Source organism: Anolis carolinensis, chromosome 1, assembly GCF_035594765.1.
Source record: "Anolis carolinensis isolate JA03-04 chromosome 1, rAnoCar3.1.pri, whole genome shotgun sequence".
NCBI lineage: Eukaryota > Metazoa > Chordata > Lepidosauria > Squamata > Dactyloidae > Anolis > Anolis carolinensis.
In genome coordinates, this window is record NC_085841.1 from 143,607,327 (window position 1) to 143,631,552 (window position 24,226).

At 40.3% G+C, this 24,226-nt stretch overlaps 1 protein-coding gene across 8 annotated transcripts in view; it reads right to left on the reverse strand.

Moving 5' to 3' along the window:
• Nucleotides 1–19,962: 19,962 nt before the first annotated feature.
• kidins220 (kinase D interacting substrate 220) overlaps nucleotides 19,963–24,226 on the reverse strand; it is a 65,989-nt gene continuing 61,725 nt past the window's right edge. For all 8 annotated transcript variants that reach the window (XM_003215389.4, XM_062983501.1, XM_008117755.3 and 5 more), the window contains 2 exons: nucleotides 23,433–23,678; nucleotides 19,963–22,315 (listed from right to left, as the gene is read on the reverse strand). In XM_003215389.4, coding sequence (XP_003215437.1) covers nucleotides 21,047–22,315; nucleotides 23,433–23,678 — 1,515 coding nt within the window. In that variant the 3' untranslated portion in view covers nucleotides 19,963–21,046. The remainder of the gene's footprint in view (nucleotides 22,316–23,432; nucleotides 23,679–24,226) is intronic.

A 24,226-nucleotide genomic window follows, 5' to 3' on the forward strand; every position in this document is an offset into this window, starting at 1 on the left:
TCAGAGTATGTTGGTTGTTTCCCAGAGTAATGGAAGCAGGGGCAATACAAGTCACTGACCAGCTTTTTCTTTATCAGTATGGGCCGAACTCTTGTCTTTTAAGATCGTCAATGTTAAACTTACTTTGCTGCAGAGTGAAAACTTTTAGCAATTACATACAATTGCACTTTTTGAACACTTGGGAATAGTCCAACATAATGTAAACCCAAAGTTCCATGCTGTATGAATAATGACATGCAACTTAGTTTCTTATGCCATCTGTAGATTAGCATGGACAACATGCAAAGGTCCAGGATTCTTTATAGCATTTGTCAGGATCTTGGTCGGGATGTATCCACTCTGATCCGTTAAACTCTGTGGAAAAATTAAGCACTTCCCAAATAGTAAACTGGTACTAACTGCTACAATAGAGTCTCACTTATCCAACATAAACGGGCCGGTAGAACATTGGATAAGTGAAAATATTGGAAAATAAGGTGGCATTAAGGAAAAGCCTATTAAACATCAAATTACATTATAATTTTGCAAATTAAGCACCAAAATATGTTTTACAACAAATCAACAGAAAAAGCAGTTCAATAACGTTATGTAGTAATTATTACTGTATTTACGAATTTAGCACCAAAACGTCACAATGTGCCTCACAGACTGCACTTTGCCCAACCCAGCAGTGGATGGATGGACAAATGAATAACAAAAACCTGACTTAACATATTTGAAGCACTGATGCCTCTTTATGCCATATTCCATTAACTGTAAAATCACTTAAAATCTTACAATTACACTTTCACTCCTGTGGAGCCCCCGGTGGAGTAGTGGGCTAAAGCCTTGTGACTTGAAGGTTGGGCTGCTGATCTGCAAGCTGCCCGGTTTGAATCCCACCCGGGGAGAGCACGGATAAGCTCCCTCTATCAGCTCCAGCTCCATGCAGGGACATGAGAGAAGCCTTCCATAAGGAAGGTAAAACATCCGGGCGTCCCCTGGGCAACGTCCTTGCAGACGGCCAATTCTCTCACTCCAGAAGCGACTTGCAGTTTCTCAAGTCGCACCTGACACGAAAAAAACCCTTTCACTCCTTAATGATCTCATTACTTATGCAACACTGCTGAATAGAAATGGACAATTTGTTCATTTCTGTGTACGCCCCCAAATTGTTAAACCTTACACTTCACAAAAAATGTGTGTTAACAGGTTATCACAAGCCTGTGCTTTTACTGATGGTACCTGTTAGTCTCACAATCAGTGCCATGAACCAAACCGTTGATTTCACTGCTATGGCAGATTCAACAACTAGTTTTCTGCTTTGGGATTCTAAAAATTGGAAGGAGAAAAAACAGAAGTAGCAAGAAATCCACTTTGGATTTTGAAACAGGTGTTCTTTTTATGCTAAACAAGGGAGAGGGGTGCTACAACTTATTTAAAATCAAACTGATGCTCTTCCAGATATCCAGGGCACACTCCCCCCCCCCCCCACCAAAAAAGGCAATTTAGTGGGACTGAGGGCTATAAATGAGGGCAAGGATATACTTTGCTCAGTCCCAGCTACGATGGGACCAATGAACACATGAGAATTCTGCATACCCAGTGAAATTTTCCTTTGGTTCCCAAATCTCTAGCATTTCAATAATGTTAAACTTCAATTGAATATTTAGAAACACAGTTTAGGCATCCAAAAAAAGGGTCAGGCAAAATTATCAAACACAGCAAAAATAAAGTACTAAGCATGAATGCTTTTCAATAGGTCAATATTGGAAGCTTTGTGCCCTTGCAGCTACACTTCTTGGGATGGACACTGCCCTCATTTTGTCTCAGATTTAGGTGACTATGACTTCAGAGAACATGCTATAACTTGTCTTCCAATTAATTAACATAAAAGCCTACTATTGGTCATTAATATAGAGGGGGCTCATTGCCAAGCTCTCGATAGTTAATTATGCATAACATAGCCACACATCTGCTTCTTCAGACCCTGGTGATGCAGTGGGTTAAACCCTTGTGTCGGTAGGACTGATGACTTGAAGGTTGGGTTGCTGACCTGAAGGCTGCTGTTTCGAATCCAACCTGGGGAGAGCACGGATGAGCTCCCTCTATCAGCTCCAGCTCCAAGCGGGGACATGAGAGAAGCCTCCCACAAGGATGGTAAAAACATCTGGGCACCCCCTAGGCAACGTCCTTGAAAACAGCCAATTCTCTCACACCAGAAGCGACTTGCAGTTTCTCAAGTCACTCCTGACACTAAAAAAAAAACTTTCTGCTCATTTAAGCAAGATGGCAAAAATGTGGTAATATGCTAGCATGTATTCCATACTTGCCAATGTTCCCATGATGTTACACTGTTAACCTTCATGACCATTAAATACAAATTAATATATGAATCTATATTTTGCACAGTTAAGCTACAGCATCCATAGACTCATAGATGTAAGATATAAGGACCATTCAGTCCAATCTTCACTTCCACAATACTTTTTTGAAGCCACAAATTTAGCTTTAAAAGCAAATCTAAAAGTCAAGGGCAATAAGTCTATCAAAGCCAAGTCATGATGGCTATGTGCTATCGTCAAGATCTGAAGCATCATTCCTCTAAATGCCAGGTGCTGGGGGAAAAAAGGGAGGACTGCTCCTTGTGTGTTGTCCTTGTGGATTTATCATATACATCTGGTTGGCTATCAATGGATGTGGAATGCTCCACTAGATAGGCCTTGGCCTGACCAGGTGCAGTCTTCTTTGGTTCTTAAAGAAATGATTCCATAATTCAAATTTTGGGAAAGGGGGATTTCTACCTAACCTTTCCCTATTGCAAAGAAAAAGGCCTTGTCAAGATTAACTAAGGGCCCTCCCACACAGCCATTTAATCCAGAATATCAAGGCAGAAAAATCCCACAATATCTGCTTTGAACTGGGTTATCTGAGTCCATACTGCCATATATTTCAGTTCAAACCAGAAAATGTGAGATTTTATTCAGCTGTGTGGAAGGGGCCTAAGCCTTATTAAGAAACTCTGGGAACCTGCTTGGACAAAAGTTTCTAAAGGAACAAAGAGCACCATGCTATTAATTTACTGAGACCTAATCTCCCAAGGATGCATGGTACCACCATTACTCACATTTGCAGACTCAACAGTGAAGACAAAGTAGTGCTTCAGGCAAAAGCCTAGAATGAGAGGCGTTGTGTCAGCTAGGGTAACCTGACAACAGCATTCTTATAAGGCAACATTTATGAACTTATAAGGCAACATTTATGAACATTTATTCTTAAATTTCAGCATCAAGTCCAAGACACAGAATGCATGAAGTGAACTGTCCAGTCGTCAGTGCAAAATTGCTAAGAGTTTGCCAAAACACATCAGAAACCAGCAAATCAAACAAGCCTTGCTATTCGGGCTGTTCTTACGTCCAAGGCTGAGGAGATAAAAGTTCTGCACTGTGATGTGTAACTGTGAGGAAATTCATGCAAATATTTAATAGCCCTGTTTTTCAGTTACATTCCATTCATGCCATCTTATTTTGGTCCACTGTTACTATCTGTGGAGACTGAGTGCCACCTTCTGGCCAAAATACAGAATACATACTTGATATTTTGAAAGTCCTCACTGTTTTTACCAACCTTGGGAGTTGCAGTTTGGTGAGGTCCAAAGATATAGCTAAAGACATTGTAGAACTACAATCCCACGATTCCATAGCATGGAGCCATTTACAGTTAAAATACAAACAAACTGCATGAGCTTTACAGTGTAGATACACCCTCAGTTGCCAGATAAAACTTAAAAGGCAAAGGGGAATGGGAAAATTTCCCTTAGAATAAGGGAGCTATGAAAGTAATCTTTAAAACTATAAGTACAAATGAGGCACTCATTTAATTCATTAGGCATTCCAGTTTCTTTTTGTTCAAGCGTTCCATTACCTGTCTACAATGTAAGAGCAACTGAAAAAAATAACAATCCATGTGACAAGGAGGCCATTTCATCATCCTGGCTGGTAGCAACTTCCATTGGATTTCTCCTCTCTCAAAAACGGTTTGAAACAGATCCACCCAGTAGTCATTTCAGCCAGACACACTTCTTTTCAATATGGTTTTCTTTTATTCATTTAATCTGTGATGGAGTCTCCACCTTCTCCAGTCGCATTTAGACCTATGGAGCATGCTTTAGTTGAATGGGAAATGCATTGATATTTTCTCACACTGTGAATCTATGAAACAAAGATTTCATATAAACCCTGAAAATCTTTCTTTTGGGGGAAAGAATATGTAGTGCCTGGTGAGTTTCTTATTTGTGGTATTGAAAAAAGGTTACATTATGTCACATATTGCTAATTGTTAAGAACGTAATAAAATTTAAATTTTTTAAAAAGGTTCCAACTTCAGCTATTGAAAAATGACTATGGGGCGAGTCTAGTTGTGTGTAGTTCAGTCATGTAGCTTATTGGCTGTGACCTATCAATTTCATGGGGTTAGGCAAGGAATATTCAAGTAGTTTTTCCAGTACTTTCTTCTGATATATACCCTACAAAATGTGGAATTCACTGAGTCTCTTACCCAACTACTAACCAGAGCTGGGTTGTGAGGTCTGTTGGAAACTAGCCAAATGAGATTTATATATCTGAGGATGCCTGCCATAGATGTGGGCGAAACATCAGGAGAGAATACTTCTGGAACATGGCCACACAGCCCGAAAGACATATAACAACCCTGTGATCCCGGCCATGAAAGCCTTCGACAACAAACCAGACCTGGCTTTGCTTAACTTCCAAGATCAAATAGCATGTGGTCCTTTTAAGGCATGTAAGCCCAGTTTCTGTTATCACAATGGTTATTTTGATCACTGGGCAGGTAGGAGGTCTCAACTGACAGAATAATAACCAAAAGCTATTTAGGTTGCTGTGAGTTTTCCAGGATGTATGGCCACGGTTCCAGAAGCATTCTCTCTTGATGTTTCGCCAATATCTATGGCAGGCATCCTCAAAGGTTGTGAGGTCTGTTGGAAACTAGCCAAATGAGATTTATATATCTGTGGAATGTCCAGGGTGGGACAAATAAATCTTGTCTGTTTGAGGCAAGTGTGAATGTTGCAATTGGCCACTTTTTCTTTAAAAATTCACTTTTTCAGTTCTGTAGTCTTCCCAACACAGTCATTTCTATCTCAAGGGAGAATGGGGAATCAGTAGTAATGTCATCGTGTTTTTGCTTTCATTTAGCTGGAGTCACTGAAGGGATGTTATCTGTAATGGCTTTTAAAACATTCTGTTGATCCCCTGCACTTCCCCAACTCTGCAATTGCTACATTGGAGGGGCTACCAAACAATGTGAGTGTGGTTGCAATAAGGGCATTAATGTAGTTCTGCATAAAAAAGCTTTTTACACCATGTTTTCTTGATCCATAATTCCATTCTTTGAACAATTTATAAGAATTGGTACATAGGGTTTCTTCAGTTTCCTCTTTTTATGTCAGTTTAAAAAAAAAATGGGCCTAATGGCATATAGACATTTGGATGTACTGTCGTTAGATACATGGATGGGGCAATGGGAATCATGTTCAACTCTTTTGGCTTTGTAAACACATTTTGAAGAACATGTATAAATCTAGAAATTTTAGTCAAAAAAATCAGACCTGGGTCAACGTATCCAGGGGTCATTATAAATACTGTAATTCAACTTTTATTTAAAAAGGAACTATCTCCTTCTCTGTGTAGAGAAGCAAAAGGCAAGAGCTTAATTCATCCTGAGAGAATCTAAAAGAAGCAGCAGATCTGTAATACCACAAGGAAAACAGAGCACATTCACCCAACTCCTTCCTCATGTACTTCTATTACCTTCTATTCATGGAGGTTTCTGAACAAAAGCATCTCTTCTAGTCATGGAAATACTGAAATCCAGAGCCTTGACTTCCAAGAGTTTTAAACTAGACAGCAAATGCAACCCTAGAGGGGCACTGAGCAATGTGAACATGCTTCTCCGCTAGGTTTACTTTGCACACATTTGAAAAGCCTGAAGTGGCTTTTGTGTTGTGTGAAATGATGACTTTCATCTGTAGCAAATAAAATACTGTTGGAATAATAGGTTCAAATACAGAGAACTTTCAATCCACTGTTCTATTCAACTGTGATTTTACAAACATCTATCATGACATCTCCCTCCCCCCCCCCCCCCCCCCGCGCACGCGCCCCTAGAAATTCCCAAGCACTTTCTTCAGAGGAAAGTAAATCCCACATTTTCCCAAAGGAATAAAACCCTGTGGGTCTTCCCCCATATTTTCCAATCACTACTGCCCTGTGAAGCAAGCCTAAGAGCAACTGACTGGTTCAAAGTAATCTGAGTAAGCTTCAGGGCTTCATGGGGATTTTCAAGCTAGTTTTCCTAATCCTAGGCCTGCATTCTAAACATACAATGCAGTGGGCTTGAGCTGCTCTTTTCCAAATTTTTTACAGTGTTATGGCACAGATCGTATACAGTACTTCAAATATGGCCGGGCCATCAATTTATAGTTTTAGCATTCTTGCCACTCATACATACCAGTTTGCCTTAATAACTGTGCTCTCACTGAACCAAGATCTCTTTCCTGGACAGTCATAAACACTTCAGATCTAAATTAGCATATCCATGAAGGTGTACATAAAGATTTTGTTTCACAGCCCATTTTTTGCAGATAGTTCCACTGAACTGCATTTGCTATGGTACTGCCCATTCATCTAGCATGAGAAAGGTTTCAGGATGTTTCAGATTTCACAATAAATTGTTAATAAGACCTGCAAGCTTGGCTCTCTCACTAACCTCCAATGGTGTTAGATCATTTATGAGTATTAAATAACATCAATTCAAATACAGGTCCAGCTGCCAACTCCCTCTGATGTTCAACAGAAAGCCCTGCCCATTTATTTTCATCCATAGCAGTTGGTGCCATAAGTTAATTCATATTCCCCATGACTAAAACTGTTCAGGAGTCTTGGATGAAAAGACTTCTTAAAGACTAAGTATGTGCCCACTGAATTATTCCATGTACAGTGCAGCCACTACATCTTCTTTTTGCTACAATTTGCTTCTGAGACGCCACAGAGATACAAGAAAATGTGGGTGATCACACTTCATATTATGAAATGGTGGTGATGGGAACAGGAGGCAGGCATTGTTCAGGAGGCAGCAACAAAGTACGTCCCAAAGAAAAAGAAAACCAAGAAGGCAAGATGGTTGTCTGTTGAGACACTGGAAGTAGCCCAAGAAAGAAGGCGAAAGGAAACAGTGATAGGGGGAGAAACGCTCAATTAAATGCACAATTCCAGAGGGTAGCCAGGAGAGACAACAAACTATTTTTGAACAAGCAATACATGGAAGTGGAAGAAGACAATAGATAGGAAGGACAAGAGATCTCTTCCAGAAAACCAGAAACATCGGAGGCAAATTTCAGGCAAAAATAGGCATGATCAAAAACAAAGATGGCAGGGACCTAACAGAAGCTGAAGAGATCAAGAATAGGTCGCAAGAATATACAGAAGATCTGTATAGGAAGGATAATAATTAGGCTTGCTCAAATAATTCGTTTTCCCCGTTAACCGTTATTAATTCGTTATTTTCGTTTGTTTTGAAGCAATTTTGAAGCATTGGTTGTCCACACGTCTGGATATCGTGGTTTCGAATCGCGAGAGACCGTTTTTCGTTATGTCGTCGTTTTTTTCGTTAGGAAAAAAAAGCTTTTGCAAATCACCCAAACTCCCACCATTCAGGCCCTTTCCTTTTGCCCCTCAGCAAAAGGGGCGTCACGGGCTCAGCCAATGGGAGGGGGCGAGGGGGAAGGAGGCCGAGGAGGAGGAGGAGGAAGACGGAGGGGGGAAATGGCCGCCGCTGCCTCACCTCAGCTCAGGCCTGATACTCAGAGGTTTTGACGTCTGTGCGAAGCTAGGCAAGTGGGGTTTATATATCTGTGGAAGGTCCAGGGTGGGAGAAGGAACTCTTGTCTGTGGGAGGCAAGTGTGAATGTTGCAATTGGTCACCTTGATTAGCATTGAATAGCCTTGCAGCTTCAAAGCCTGGCTGCTTCCTACCTGGGGGAATCCTTTGTTGGGAGGTATTAGCTGGCCCTGATTGTTTCCTGTCTGGAATTCCCATTTTCTGGGTGTTGTTCTTTTACTGTCCTGATTTTAGCTTTTCTGTAGCTAAAAATGCATATAAAATTGATTCTATAGGGAGGATAAATGATTGGATTTCAACTCCTACAGCTTAGCTTTCTCTGCCAATAATGGTACCATATCAAACTAAACCTCCCAAAATTCTGTAGCAGTGAGCCATCTTGGATATTGTAAGGGATTTATTATTATTATTATTATTATTATTATTATTATTATTATTATTATTAGACCTTGCTCCCAGGAAGGTGCCTTCGCTGTGGCTCCCAACTTATCTACCTTTCCACATATTCTCCACATTGTGTGTATGTGTATGTATATTATATATACATGAGCCCCGATGGCGAAGTGTGTTAAAGCACTGAGCTGCTGAACTTGCAGACCGAAAGGTCCCAGGTTCAAATCCCGGGAGCAGAGTGAGTGCCCGCTGTTAGCTCCAGCTTCTGCCAACCTAGCAGCTTGAAAACATGCCAATGTGAGTAGATCAATAGGTACCGCTGTGGCGGGAAGGTAATGGCACTCCATGTAGTCATGCCGGCCACATGACCTTGGAGGTGTCTATGGACAACACTGGCTCTTGGGCTTAGAAATGGAGATGAGCACCAACCCCCAGAGTCAGACATGACTGAACTTAACGTCAAGGGATACCTTTACCTATACACACACACACACACACATTATGCAGGGACTATATATATATTATATATATACACAGTATATATCACACACACACCAATTTAACAAAGTTTCAGCCACAAAAACAAAGTTTCTGAAGTAGAACAATGACTTTCACAGTAAAGACAACCCAATTTAACAGGAAATAAGACTTTCAAACCAGGAACAGATTTCTGCAATTATTAAAAAATGGTTTATTATAAAAGCTATGAAAATTCGCCAAAAATCAGAGGATAAGGGAAACGTTCCAAATTTTGGTGAGCTATCAGTGTTAAATGTGTTCTACCACTATACCAAGTTGGAAGAAGATCACTCAAAAAATGAGGGTGGGAGAGTCCTGTAAAGTCCTCTCCCTCTGTGCTGTTTTTGGGAATTGCGCATGCGCGTCCGCCATTAACGAATTAATTTAGAAAATAACGAATTTTCGTTAATTTCGAATTTTTGGGGGGGCCAAATTCGGAAATACCATCAGAAACGAAAAGCTGCCCCCCTCTAGTTTTGAAACGAGTTTAGGATCAAATTTTTCGTGGATCGATCAAGCCTAATAATAATATAGAGGATAGCTTTGACGGTGTGGTAAGTGAATTAGAACCAGACATCCTGAGGAGTGAGGTTGAATGGGCCTTAAGAAGTATTGCTAATAACAAGGCAGCAGGAGATGACGGGATCCCAGCTGAGCTGTTTAAAATCTTGGAAGGTGATGCTGTCAAGGTGATGCATGCCATATGCCAGCAAATATGGAAAACACAAGATTGGCCATCAGATTGGAAAAAATCATTTTATATCCCCATATCAAAGAAGGGAAATGCTAAAGAATGCTCAAACTTACGTACAGTGGCACTTATTTCCCATGCCAGTAAGCTAATGCTCAAGATCCTACAAGGCAGACTCCAGTAATACCTGGAGCGAGAGTTGCCAGATGTCCAAGCTGGGTTCAGAAAAGGCAGAGGAACGAGAGACCAAATTGCCAATATCTGCTGGATAATGGAGGAAGCCAGAGAGTTTCAGAAAAACATCTATTTCTGCTTTATTGACTATTCTAAAGCCTTCGACTGTGTGGATCATAATAAACTATGGCATGTACTTGGTGGTATGGGGATACCAAGTCGCCTTGTCTGTCTCCTGAGAAATCTGTATAAAGACCAAGTAACCACAGTAAGAACAGATCACGGAACAACAGACTGGTTCAAGATTGGGAAAGGAGTACGGCAGGGCTGCATACTTTCACCCTTCCTATTCAACTTGTACGCAGAACACATCATGCGACGTGTGGGGCTTGAGGAATCCAAGGCCGGAGTAAAAATTGCTAGAAGAAACATTAACAACCTTAGGTATGCAGATGATACCACTCTGGTGGCCGAAAGCGAGGAGGAGCTGAGGAGCCTTTATCACTAAGGTGAAAGAAGAAAGTGCAAAAGCTGGGTTGCTGTTAAACGTCAAGAAAACCAAGATCATGGCAACTACACCTATTGATAACTGGCAAATAGAGGGAGAAAACGTGGAGACAGTGACAGACTTTATATTTCTAGGTGTGAAGATAACTGTAGATGCAGACTGCAGCCAGGAAATCAGAAGACGTTTACTTCTTGGGACGAGAGCAATGGCCAACCTTGACAAAATAGTGAAGAGCAGAGACATCACACTGGCAACAAAGGTCCGCATAATCAAAGCAATGGTATTCCCCATAGTAACCTATGGATGCGAGAGCTGGATCATAAGGAAGGCTGAGCAAAGGAAGATAGATGCTTTTGAACTTTGGTGCTGGAGGAAAATCCTGAGAGTGCCTTGGACCGCAAGAAGATCCAACCAGTCCATCCTCCAGGAAATAATGCCCGGCTGCTCACTGGAGGGAAGGATATTAGAGGCAAAACTGAAGTATTTTGGCCACATCATGAGGAGACAGGAAAGCTTGGAAAAGATCACGATGCTTGGGAAAATGTAAGGAAAAAGGAAGAGAGGCCGACCAAGGGCAAGATGGATGGACGGTATCCTTGAAGTGACTGGGTTGACCTTGAAGGAACTGGGGGCGGTGACGGCCGACAGGGAGCTCTGGCATGGACTGTTCCATGCGGTCACGAGGAATCGGAGACGACTAAATGACTGAGCAGCAGCAGCATAAAAATATAATGATAATAGCAATTCTTCCATACGTTATTCTTTGGGTCCAATATTCCCACCTACAATGATTATGTGACTAAATATATTCCTCCAAAGGTTTCTAGTGGATTGTGCTCATTATCTCTGCCACGCGAACACCTCCGCAACCTGTTTCACCCATCTGCAGTTTTTATATCTAGGCACCGTATTACCTTAAAATACTCTAAATATATTTTTAAACTTCAATACACTCTCATTAAATGAACTGAAGAGATTGCATCAGTCAGCACACCACCTGTAATACATCTGCTGCCCTTTCCTGAAAGCAAAACTGATTAATATAGTCTTTGTAGAGAGGGCCGAAGCTTTGTTCTACTACTTGGCTAAAGATTTTAACAATCTGAAATGCTGGGTGGAGACCAACACCATGATTCTTCAAATGAACACTAACAAAATGAAGTTCAACAGGGACAAATGCAAGACACTTCACTTCGGCAGAAAAAATGGAAATCAAAGATACAGAATGGGGGACGCCTGGCTTGACAGCAGTGTGTGCGAAAAAGACCTTGGAGTCCTCATGGACAACAAGTTAAACATGAGCCAACAATGTGATGCGGCAGCTAAAAAGGCCAATGGGATTCTGGCCTGCATAAATAGGGGTATAGTGTCTAGATCCAGGGAAGTCATGCTCCCCCTCTATTCTGCCTTGGTCAGACCACACCTGGAATACTGTGTCCAATTCTGGGCACAGCAGTTGAAGGGAGATGTTGACAAGCTGGAAAGTGTGCAGAGGAGGGCGACTAAAATGATTAAGGGTCTGGAGAACAAGCCCTATGAGGAGAAGAGAAGGCTGAGAGGAGACATGATAGCCATGTACAAATACGTGAAGGGAAGTCATAGGGAGGAGGGAGCAAGCTTGTTTTCTGCTGCCCTGCAGAGTAGGACACGGAGCAATGGCTTCAAACTACAGGAAAGGAGATTCCACGTGAACATCAGGAAGAACTTCCTCACTGTGAGGGCTGTTCGACAGTGGAACTCTCTCCCCCGGGCTGTGGTGGAGGCTCCTTCTTTGGAGGCTTTTAAGCAGAGGCTGGATGGCCATCTGTCGGGGGTGCTTTGAATGCGATTTCCTGCTTCTTAGCGGGGGGTTGGACTAGATGGCCCATGAGGTCTCTTCCAACTCTACTATTCTATGATTCTACATCTTCATCAGGAGGGATCACCTTTTTTCTTTTCTTTTTTGTGGTTTTGACATGTGCAGATTTGATTATTAAAAAGCTCTCTCCAGTATTATTTTGGCCCTCCATTGTAACTCTATGAATTCCCTTCAGTTCTCTAGAAATCTCCTCCAATGCAATTTTATGGTCAGCCTCCAACAGAAGTTGACTATAGGGTTATACTGGAAGACCTAAAAATTCCTAAAGTGATGTTCTTTGAGGTAAAACAAATAGTAGTTCTGAAATTCATGGCTTTTCACTTTTCATGAGGGCTTGTGCTCCTCACCCCAGTAAATGTGGATAGCTGGCAGTACATGAAATTAGTTTTGCCAACACAACCTTCTAATATAGACTAGACCTGTGCTTATGAGGATAGCTGATGAGCAGAGAATAACAAGGATATTTCCTTGTTTCTCAAGAAAAGCTTGCTTTTCTTCTGAAAACCTTACAATTCTAAAATAATACTAGTACTATTTAAAAAACTGATGTATTGGAAAGAATATTTTTGAATAAATTATACAGAAATGTTGAGTTAAGCCAGTTCCTGATCTGAACTAGAAGGGTGCAAGAAAGGGCCTTCTTTGGAATTTCCTCACCATTATTATTTATATTTGTCCTCATTCTTGTTGCTTTCATCAGACTTTTCTGTTTCTATACTTTTGGACAGATGGCTCCTAATTCAAATAATCGAAAGAATGTATAGTTTCTCCGCCTTCTCCATTTTAAAACACATCCTTCCCCCAGGGGGTTTAAATAAGATGATGGGATTTGGATGCTGTGTAAGCAACATATTTGAATCCCTAGTAGACTTCATTCAGTAAAATGGGGAAAGAATAAAACCTTCACCTGGAAGTGATTTGGAACGGAGAAATGGCAGGTGGGGGGGAAAAAAGACTCTCCTTGACTCCAAGTAACACTCAAATCAATCTCCTGTTCTAAAACCAGATAGTCATTATGAATGTTTGTGCATAACATGTAATTTGGCCTACAGACAGTGATCAATCACATGAGTCTACCTTTGCAAGTTTTCTGCATTGTACCTTTGATTTCCAACATAGTGGAGCTTAGAGATCTTGCTATTAAAACTATAGTGGCCATGATGGCTGGAGAATTGACTACTTTCATCCAAAAGTAGCTTTTCTTCAGATGCGCAATTAGTACACAAATGTTAGAAATGTTCTTTCAACCTCTTTTTAAAAACCCAGACCTTTAACAAAGTCAATAGCTATAAGAGATTCATTGACTGATATACCAGAGGTTCTAAAAACTTCAAAGCAGAGGAACTGGAGAACAACAGCGCATACAGGAGGATATGCTTAATGTTCAGATTCTGTTGATTTCCTTGCAGTGGATCGCCCTGTGGGCTGTCCCTAAAGCATGGAACAGGTACGTATGCATTTCTCCTCTCTGACTCAGTTTTCTCAAAATATTACAAATACTGAGATTTTAATGTAAAACAAAGACATTATTATGGTAAGTTATATGAAGCTTGCTCATGGCGTTTTCTATATGTAGCATCTAAATATTAATTATCTAACCAAAAGATAAAAGTTATAATTATCTGCAAGGCCCTCTTGTCTAAATGATCATCCCATTCACAAACATGACTTACCAGCCACCCAATCCAGGCACTATTATAGTTTAAGAGAAATCAAAAACAGTACATTTGAATTCTGTAATTCTAATATTGATATAGAGAGATGAAAGAGAAATTTTAAATGTAGCAGCAAACTCTAAAATGATCGTATGTTGTTATATCTTTGGGGCTCTGTACTCAAGAATGGCTGTGACCTTTATGTTTTATTTAAAGTTTGACTGACACCAGTCTTAGATTCTGCCGCCAGGATTTCCCAGCCATTGTGTGCTTTACCACTTTGCTATGGAGCCGCGGTGGCACATTGGGTTAAACCCTTGTGCCAGCTGAACTACTGACCTGAAAGTTGGGTTGCTGACCTGAAGGTTGCCGGTTCGAATCCACAAGACAGAGTGAGCTTCCGTCTGTCAGCTCTAGCTTGCGGAGACAAGAGAGAAGCCTCCCAGCTAACATATGCCAGTGTCCCCTGGGAAACGTCTCTATAGATGGCCAATTTTCTCACACCAGAAGCAACTTGCAGTATGCTCTCAAGTCACTTGACACGATAAAAAAAACCCACTTCACTTCCAGACAACATAACAGAGACGTGATTTCTGCTCTTGCTTCAGATGTTTTCAAAAATTAAGCAGAAAGAAATTTGTGAAACACCAGCAAAATAACTTCCCTACCTATGTCCATACATTTGACTATTTTTCTCTACTGAGATAGCAGATATCCATGAATTATATTTTTTTGGGGGGGGGGGGGGGTGTTAGGGAAGAGGTGATGCAGATGATTCTTCCTGAACTTTTTCTTAAATTTATGGATCACAGCTGCTATGAAAAGGAAAAGCATCTCCTTTCATTCTGTGCTCTGTGTGGGCAGATGGGTGCCTTCTAGTCTTGTGCATTTGTAGAAAATCAGTACCCGTTTCTGTTTGCTCCATTCGTATTGCCCCGTTTCCGTGTCCATCCGCCACTTTCGAAACCGGTGACCATTTGAATGAGCTCTTTCATTTCACTATCCAAATATACAAATGCATTTGTCTCATTGGCGGCAATGGGCGAACTGCCCAGGCTCCCCTTTCACACAGTTTTAGGGCTAGAGGGGTGAAAATCACCACATACGGAGGGCATATCTACCACTTTTAGCCCTCCAATTCTTTCAAGGTTTGGGCCATCCCCCGGATTTTAGGTTTTTTTTTTCTATAAATAAAATCTACTTAAAAACATTCCCTCTTCCACTGCTGGTCCCGCCCTCTAACCTAAGGGCTTAAGGTATCCATGATTCTGAGACGTTTTACTCTCAATCTAAAAAGGAGACCTAAGGTTAAAGGCAGGGCTTAAGGTACCAATGATTCTGAGAGGTTTTCCTCTCCATATGCAGAGGAGACCTGAGGTTGAAGACAGGGCTTACGGTTCCACTGATTCTGAGAGGTCTCCCTCTCGATATTCAGAGAACTGAGGTTAAAGACAAGGCTTAAGATACCACCGATTCTGAGAGGGTTTCCTTTCCATATGCAGAAGAGAACTGAGGTTAAAGATAGAGTTTAAGGTACCACTGATCCTGAGAAGTTTTCCTCTAGATATGCAGAAGAGACCCGAGGTTAAAGAATAAGCAGGATGCAAGGCAGGCACTGAGGCAGGAAAGCAGCAACAAAGAGGAAGGCACAGCAGCAGCACCCAGCAGCTAAGAAGGATGCGCCCACAATGAGCTGAGTGCTTTCACCCCATTAAATAGCCAGAGCCTTGTGTGGTGAAGACAGATCATTCATTTCCTCTGATTGGCCAAAACTGACTCAGAAAACCAGGAAGTACTCCCAGGGCCACTCAGGGAGCACCATGTGGAACGAACAGCAGCAAGGCAAACCGTTTTGCACTGCTTTCACTTTCGTTTCACTGCTTCATCTGTGTGGGGAGGGGTCTGCAATACCGTGCCATACGAATGAATGACATGGTACAAAAGCATGGATGAAACATATGAAACAAATACCAGGCCCTACTCTAATGCCGTCTCTGTTGCCTCTAATTTTTTTTGTGATTCTGAGCCCATGCCAAGCTGGGTAAAGGATTTTACTGAAATGGAGGAATAAATCTTGCAGTTGCTAAACATGTGCATGAATATGTGCATACATGGGCACACACACAAACAAACTAAAGCCAAAATGAACAGTGTAGCTCCAAAGTGGAAAGAAGTTTGTTTCCAATTTCGGTTAAAGGATGTAAACCTCAAAGAATGTATATTGTAAGATCATCTTTCGCAAATGAGTTAGGGAAGGATAAAGATCATATATAAAGACTTAGACTTCACAGGAAGCTTTGGGAAGAATGGAGTTCTGCCCAGCAGGCAAATTTTGCTCATTGTTTTACCCAACAATTTTAAATCCTCTTATCTATTGATCAATCAATCACAAACCCCACTGAAATGAATCACTTCTGGCTGAAGCATATAACAAGTTGGACCTAGAAAATCCATAGAGAAAGCATGTATTTTTGGTAAGAATCTACAGGTAGCAGACTCACACATACAGGAGTAATACTGCAGACACATACACATATACAGTAGAGTCTCACTTATCCAACATAAACGGGCCGGCAGAACGTTGGATAAGCGAATATGTTGGATAATAAGGAGGGATTAAGGAAAATACTATTACACATTAAATTAGGTTATGATTTTACAAATTAAGGACCAAAACAGCATGTTATACAACAAATTTGACAGAAAAAGTAGTTCAATATGCAGTAATGCTATGTAGTAATTACTGTATTTACGAATTTAGCACCAAAATATCACGATGTATTGAAAACATTGACTACAAAAATGCGTTGGATAATCCAGAACGTTGGATAGGCGAGTGTTGGATAAGTGAGACTCTACTGTATATGATGTGTACAGTATTTAAAATGTCACAGCAGATGGGAGCTTTTAACAGGATATAATGTCTTTATTTTATTATGTTTTAAATGTGTTTTTAAAACTGTTATGTGTTTTAATGTGCATATTTAAATAAAAATTTGGTAACTGTGTTGTTTCAAACAGACAAGGGTTCTATCCTGTTTCCCCAAAAATAAGAAATTGTCTTATATTAATTTTTGCTCCCAAAGATATGCTAGGTCATTTTCAGGGGATGTCTTATTTTTTCTTTTCCGCAGCTGCATGGTACACTAGACTCCTGCAGAGGAGAGAGGGCCACTCTTGTCCTTTGCTGAACATAGCATTTGTTGGATTTTCTTAGTGGATCTGTAGAATAATAATAGCACCTACTAGAGGTTAGATGTCCTGGAGGAAGCGCTCCTGAATGAGCCCGGTGTGCTCCTCTAAAGGGAGGTCAGGTTGCCTTTCCATCGCTTAGAGTCAAGCCTTCCTTTTGCATGCTTCCCCGAACTGTACCACTTTCTATTTCTTCCCCCGGCAACGGAAACACGCTGAGGAAGTGGCCGGCCTTCAAGGGCAGGGAGAAGAACTGTGTACAATTCAGAAGCAGAAGGTGTGACCAAACGTTTCTCTGGCTCTTCGCAGCCCTCCTCCTGATGTGGGTTCTTGCCTGCTTCAAGAAAGGTGGGTGAATGTTTCATAAGCGGAACCTTAGTGGCAGTTCCTTTTGTTCCCACCCAGACTTCTGGCGCTACTCACAGAGGGCGTAATGGCGGCAGAGCTGCTGCTGCTGCCGCAGGGCCTCTGTTGCTGGCGCTGCCACGATCTCCTGCAAGCTGTTTCTTCTTCTTCCACCACCTTTCCGCACTGCTCCTTCTTACTTTTGACAGCTCCTCTCCTTCCTGCCGCACGCGCCTATCTCGGTGGCAGCGGGTCACTCCTCCTAAGTCTTATTTTCGGGGGATGTCTTATATTTGGCAATTCAGCAAAACCTCTACTAGGTCTTATTTTTAGGGGATGTCTTATTTTCGGGGAAACACGGTATTGTGTTGTCAAAGGCTTTCATGGCTGGAATCACTGGGTTGCTGTGAGTTTTCCGAGCTATGTGGCCATGTTCCAGAAGCATTCTCTCCTGATGCTTAATTCCTATAAAAGGGAAAAGAAGGGATATAAATTAAATAAAATTTCCATGTTTGAGATTCTGATAATATCTAATAATTGTTTGACAAAAGAAATTTTGTCTGCATGAAAATGCAGATATTCTTTTATTTAAACACAGAGAATCCAGCTGGAATTCAAAAGGAAGCTTTCATTCCAATGTGACTAATTATTTTCTGTGTGTGAAAGCCTTCTGTCTAGAGTATCCACACACTGTCTCAGAAGTCTTATGATGGATGTGTGTGCATGCAAGTTCTGTCACTCTGTGTAAAACCAATGTAGTTACATTTTTCTTAGCATTAATTTTTTTCTAAAAGACTATTCTTACCTAAATGTTCCATGTTGCATTCTGTTGGACATACTATTCAAAATATCAGTCCAAATCTCTGTGCCAGAATTCAAAGGTCTTTGCAAGCTTGGTGGATTTTTAAAAGTCACTCTAAAACACACTATACACAGAACTGATTATTGGCCACCAGCCATACAATATTGCAAACAACTCTAAATATTTATTCTTGCTTTGAAAAAAAGTATTAGAGACAACTTTTTTTGGGGGGGGGGGGGAGTAATCCTACACTTCAGGGATGGGAAACAATGAGAGCCACCAGCAACTCCCAGCTATGATGACTAGATAGACATGCTGGGAATTTTAGTTCAACTTCTAGAAGGCCAGGTGATATCTAGATGTATTCCTTCACAGGGGGTTGTTCTATATATTGCATTAACATACACAGGTAAAAACATTAATATTTAAAATATCTACTGCACTCCAACTCAGACCTGGCTTTCTTTCTCCTCTGCTTTTGAATCTCATTCTTCCAGTATGATCTTCAGTTTTCCCCATTCTCATTATGGGGATACCGGTCCCTTCTCTATTTTGGATTTTGTCCAGCCTGGAAATATCAATAAAAACTTCTCAATAAAAATGTACGCAACTTATCGCAGTCTATTTATTTCAAAATTAGTATTGCCTGTCACATTACCGATAGTAGTAGCATGACTACTGCCTTTTAAATGGGCTGAAAAAGTCCTATTTGACACATTGAAAACTTCAAAAAAAACCATATACAATTTGACACATTTTGTCTGAGATTTATGGAGATCCTTGCTGTGTTGGTACAGGCAGTGACAAATTTGCCCAGTCCGTGCCAATCCAGGGGATTGCCCCAGACCAGAGAAAAAGGGGCACTGCCATAATGGTGTTCACTGGAATACTCAACCACCCCAATTCTGCAACTGTAGAGATTACAACCTATGGTGTGATAAAGGTCTTACTGCAAGCTTCAAAAGCATGAACATATTATTTTGATCAAAATTAATTGGCACATTTTGGCAATGAAATTTGTGAACACCATTAGTAAAATTACTATCACACAGAATTCTGGGTATCTTAAGTTTCATGGCCTTCAGCCTATGGCTCTGAAATACTTCTTTTACTATTATATAATAATAATAACTTTATTTGAAACCAGCCCTAGAGGGATGTATTAGAGATCTATCTAAGGGCACAAATTACAAAGTTATAATATACAAAATGCAGTGACCAAAGTTAAAAGATTTGAATTCTACTCAACTCCTTGTTTTTTATTGTTCATATGTGGACACAAGTTTTACAGAAATCGTTTTATCTTGTTTCCACGTGGAAGCTCTAATTCTGGTATCTTTTTGAGCCTCGTACTGGACGTTGCATCATTGAGAAACACAATCCTACAATTCAACTGGTTTGCATCCATCAAATGAAGTGGATAATGAAACTGGGTGATTTTTATCAGTGACCCTTCCCAGTACCCAAATCCGCTTGAGGGGAGGTCTCTATTCTCTCTGGGAGAAGAAAATGACTGAAAATTATATATTTCCCTGTTCTTCTGACGGAAACCTTCCACTGAGAAAGCAGGATTGTGCCCTCAAAGTAAATCCATATTACATGCAGATATCTATCACTGACATCCAAACAGCACAGATTCCCATTGAACAAAGAGAAGTATAAGCAGAACAATTAGACAAGAAATTCAGAGACCATGAAAAAGAAGCTCTTCTACAAAAGATGGAAAGCATTTGCTCTTTGCAAAACACTCAGTAGCTCCTCATTCAACAGTAACTAGATAAAGATTTAGGACAGCCAAGTTTTTTTTAAAAAAAAACAGCCCTCTAATAGAAGCTCATACATTTTGTAGAATTTAACTGCCTTAGTGTTTCCAATCAACTAAAGAAACAAACATTGTAAGTACATAAAAAAGCGGAAACAAGCACGGCATGCCTCTTAATTTTATTATCCTCACTACGGCAATACATGCAATCCAGTTATCATATTAAAAACCATGCATATTTCATTTGCAGTACAAGTTACTGACATTACGGACACATAAAAATAGAAATGACATAGTTATGTACCGTTCACAGTGAAACAATGGCAAACAGTACAATTTTACTGAGGTGATGACAACCTTCAATTCCATTTGGTTTCCACAATCACATAAAAGCAATTAATCAAAGACCTTTTTAAAGACTGTAAATATTCGTAATTAATTCAAAAGACTACAAGCACACACAGTTCAAAATGACCCCATGTACCACCATGACCACAGCTGCTTTTTGCTTTACTTTAATGCTACTGCATTTACCACTAATGATGAACAGAAACTTCCACCAATTGCATTCAAATCTCAGCCACAACTATCCAACATGACAATAATTTCAACACTTGTCCACACTGTCACAAATATGGCATTCCCAAGAACAGCTAAAGGCAACTAACAAGAGCCACATTTTAATCTTGCTCTATTAGCAGTTATACCATCAATACTTTTAAAAGTATCACATACAGAAGTGGAAAATATAAGTTGAGCACAGTTGGGCTGATATCAGGTACTTTACTCTTTGACTTCCTTTGACATGATACATTCCTTCCCTTCTTTTTCCAATTATTTTTAAAGAAATAGGAAAAATTACAACTTTTTTTTATAAAGATGAGCAATGTTGTTTTTGTCTCTGTGAGATTTTTCTCATAATAAAAAGTATTTCTTTTTTAATGCAGAACAAGGAATTTTGGAGTTAAACACTGCCTTCATTTGCGAATGGGGTGCTGACTGATTTTCTCTGATATCCTACTCATTTGATGCACATCTTTCCCACACGGGACTCAATGGGACTCAGGGATCCTTAAGATTGGTTTAATCTTCCATGATAATGACCAAAAATGAAAGGACATAGTCATAGCAAAGGACAATTAACAATTTGTAACCCGATTAGGAACTTTTTTTTTATAAGAAGGGCGAAAGTGTACAAACTAAAACATGTTATCGCTCAGGAAGCCTGTATTTTTACTTGGATCTCTTTTAAAGAATACTCTCTCTTTCTTCTCCAAAGCCTGCAGCATCAGAGCCAGTAACTGTAAGGAGCTCAGAGGCATCTTTTGAAAGCCTGGCATAACTTGAACGCTGGCTGCGTTTGTGGGCCACACCTTTGATGTTATCATTGTGACCGCCAACAGAATTGGAACTAGATCCAGGGCGCAGAATGATTTGAGAAGGCTCTCTGAGGCTTTCAACCTCTTCAAAATTTTGATTTGGCCTGTTGGCTGGAGCACTGTTGTTATTCAGGGTGACTGTGCTGGGGGTGCGGTTCAGATTGTAGACTTTCTGGCATGATGGCCAGTTCTCTTCAGGGCTGCTTGCTATTAAGCTGCTGTCTGAAGGGCTTTTCTTATCTTCTGAGCAAATTGACATCCGGGCCATGCTGGCATCCTGAAGGCCACTCAAGCTATGGGGTATTCCTCTTTTCCCATTGCGGGCATCATCTTCCAGTTCAATGAGATTTGCTTTTTCGAGCTGAGAGTCATCACCATCATTATGGAGAGAGTGGTTTGGAGAGCTTTCACTGGATCTTACCCCAGAATCAGAGGAATCCTTCTTGTCTAGAAGTGCATCTGTCAAGTACTCCTTTGCTTTAATCAATGTTCTAATGGGCTCCGATCCATGTTCTGGCGATTTGGGTTGCTTCTCTGTTTTCCCTTCTATTTTTCTATCTTTACCTTCCTTAAGGAGGGGAGTGTTATCCGATTCTTCTGTTCCAGATTCATCTTCATCACTTGGAAGCTTCTGATAACGAAGAGCTACTCCCTTCAGTTTTAAATCTGCAGCCTGGAAAATACTGGTTCTTTCTGATGATTTCTTCCCTGGAAGAAGCTTAGACCCAGACTGATCAGATTTTTCATCTTCTTCAGTAATTGGATCCAATGGAGATGCATCATTAGTAGATACGCCTGATGTACTGTAGTCTGCAACATCATTCCGTTTAATCAAGAAGGCTTTTCTTCCCTCATCTTGTTTCTGTTCAGCATCCTTTCCTTTATCTTGTTCCACATTCGACTGAAGGGAGCCTGTTGATGTGCTCTGGCCCATATAAAAAGCTGCTGAACTATGTGGAGAAGATCTACCACTCACAGTGCTAGAACTTGCACCCCCTTCTAACTGTGACATCTGAGCAATATACTCTCTGTATGCATCTCTATATTCTGCCTGTACCTTATCAGTAAGCTTTGAAATCTCAATACTAGAATCTTGAGAATTTAGGCTTGAGAGACTTGGAGTTCGCCGGGCTTGGGACTGTACAAAGAGAAAAGAGACACAAGATTTATATCAGCTCTTTACAAAATAAAAGGACAGTTATAAACATTATGAAGTAAAAGTTAAAGTTTTGTTTACACACATCACTTGGGTCTACAAAGTTTACCAGTGATCTGTTAATCCCAAGAACATTGTCAGGAATACAGGTGTATCATGTTCAGCTACCTCATAGTCAAGGAGAGCATTTGATTCATTTATCATGGAAATATTCAGTGCAATGCAAACACAAAGACTACTGAGCAAGACATTCTGAGAAATCACACCAGCATGCTCAGCCACTGTGTACATTTTCCATGGAGACCTAACTTTCTGTGTTATTTCGTGTTCCATATTCTGATGCTTAGAATAAAGCTGCTATATACTGCCTAGTATATGAAATGATCAAGACATCCACAATGCAAAAGTGCATTGGTATCTCATTCCATAGTGATGCACAAGGAGATTTCACTTCAGTGTAAGCAGCCCCCTTCTATCTACATCTTTACACAGTCAAAACTACCCCTCTGTTGAAGAGAAGGGAAAAATTCTAGTAAGAAAACGTATCTGATGGGACATAAGGTGGCACAGCTTGAAAAGGCTGTTATTCACGCCGAACAAGAAATGAACATAAAATATGGTGGTTTCTTTTCATAAATACAGTAGAGTCTCACTTATCCAAGCCTCGCTTATCCAAGTTTCTGGATTATCCAAGCTATTTTTGTAGTCAGTGCTTTCAATATATCATGATATTTTGGTGCTAAATTAATAAAAACAGTAATTACAACATAACATTACTGCGTATTGAACTGCTTTTTCTGTCAAATTTGTTGTATAACATGATGTTTTGGTGCTTAATTTGTAAAATCATAACCTAATTTGATGTTTAATTGGCTTTTCCTTAACCCCTCCCTATTATCCAAGATATTCGCTTATCCAAGCTTCTGCCAGCCCGTTTAGCTTGGATAAGTGAGACTCTACTGTATTAACCTACATGCTACCAATGCAACTTTTGATTTAAAACCAATAAAAACTTTTAAATGATGACATACGCTAGTAATTCTTAATAGAGAGGAAATGAACTGAATGGATTGAAATAAATATTCTGATGACAGATTACCTGCCAGCTCAGGTTACTATGACGTGGAGGGGCTTCTTCTAGACCAATGGTGTTCAGCTCTTCAAAGCTGAAATTGAGGCCATACGGAGCTTGGCCAGGTAGACCAGTAAGTTCAGTATGAGGCAATTCACTATTCAGCGGAGGACGGCGAACAAGATCATTATGTGGAATTGCATTGGCTTGTTCACTCACTGCTCGAGAATCCTCATGAACAGCTTGGGTCTCTGCATTTCTCATTTCAAGTACCTAATACAGGAAAGTATAGCTATCACAATGTGGCCAGAAAAGCATGACAATCTATTAAAAGATAAATCTGGCTGAATTTGTTATAGAAAATCTATTGGAAATGAGAGAAAAAACATAGTTAATATTCAGAAACCTGCAAATTTCAGCTTCTATGAGGACACCAGAGTATGTAATCCATCTATCAAATATGCAAGATTTTACATTTTTAAACATAGATTTTAATTAATTTTATTAATGACCAAGGAAGTGGCAGCTTTATAATAACACAACTGGCATAGGAACATAATCTTACCACAACCAAACCTCTTCTTCTCTGTTTCCCCCAGATGCCCTAGGGTTTAATGCTTGAACATAATGGACTAAACAATTGCTCAAGCCCTAAAACCATGTACATAAGAACACCCTATATTCTGAATACTCTGCTAATTTAATTTTTAAAAACTTAAACAAGAAAATAAGAAAAACATGACTGTAAAGGCTGTAGTCCTTTACACATTAACAGATTCTAAACCATATTACTGACTGATTTCCAAATAAGTATGCACAGG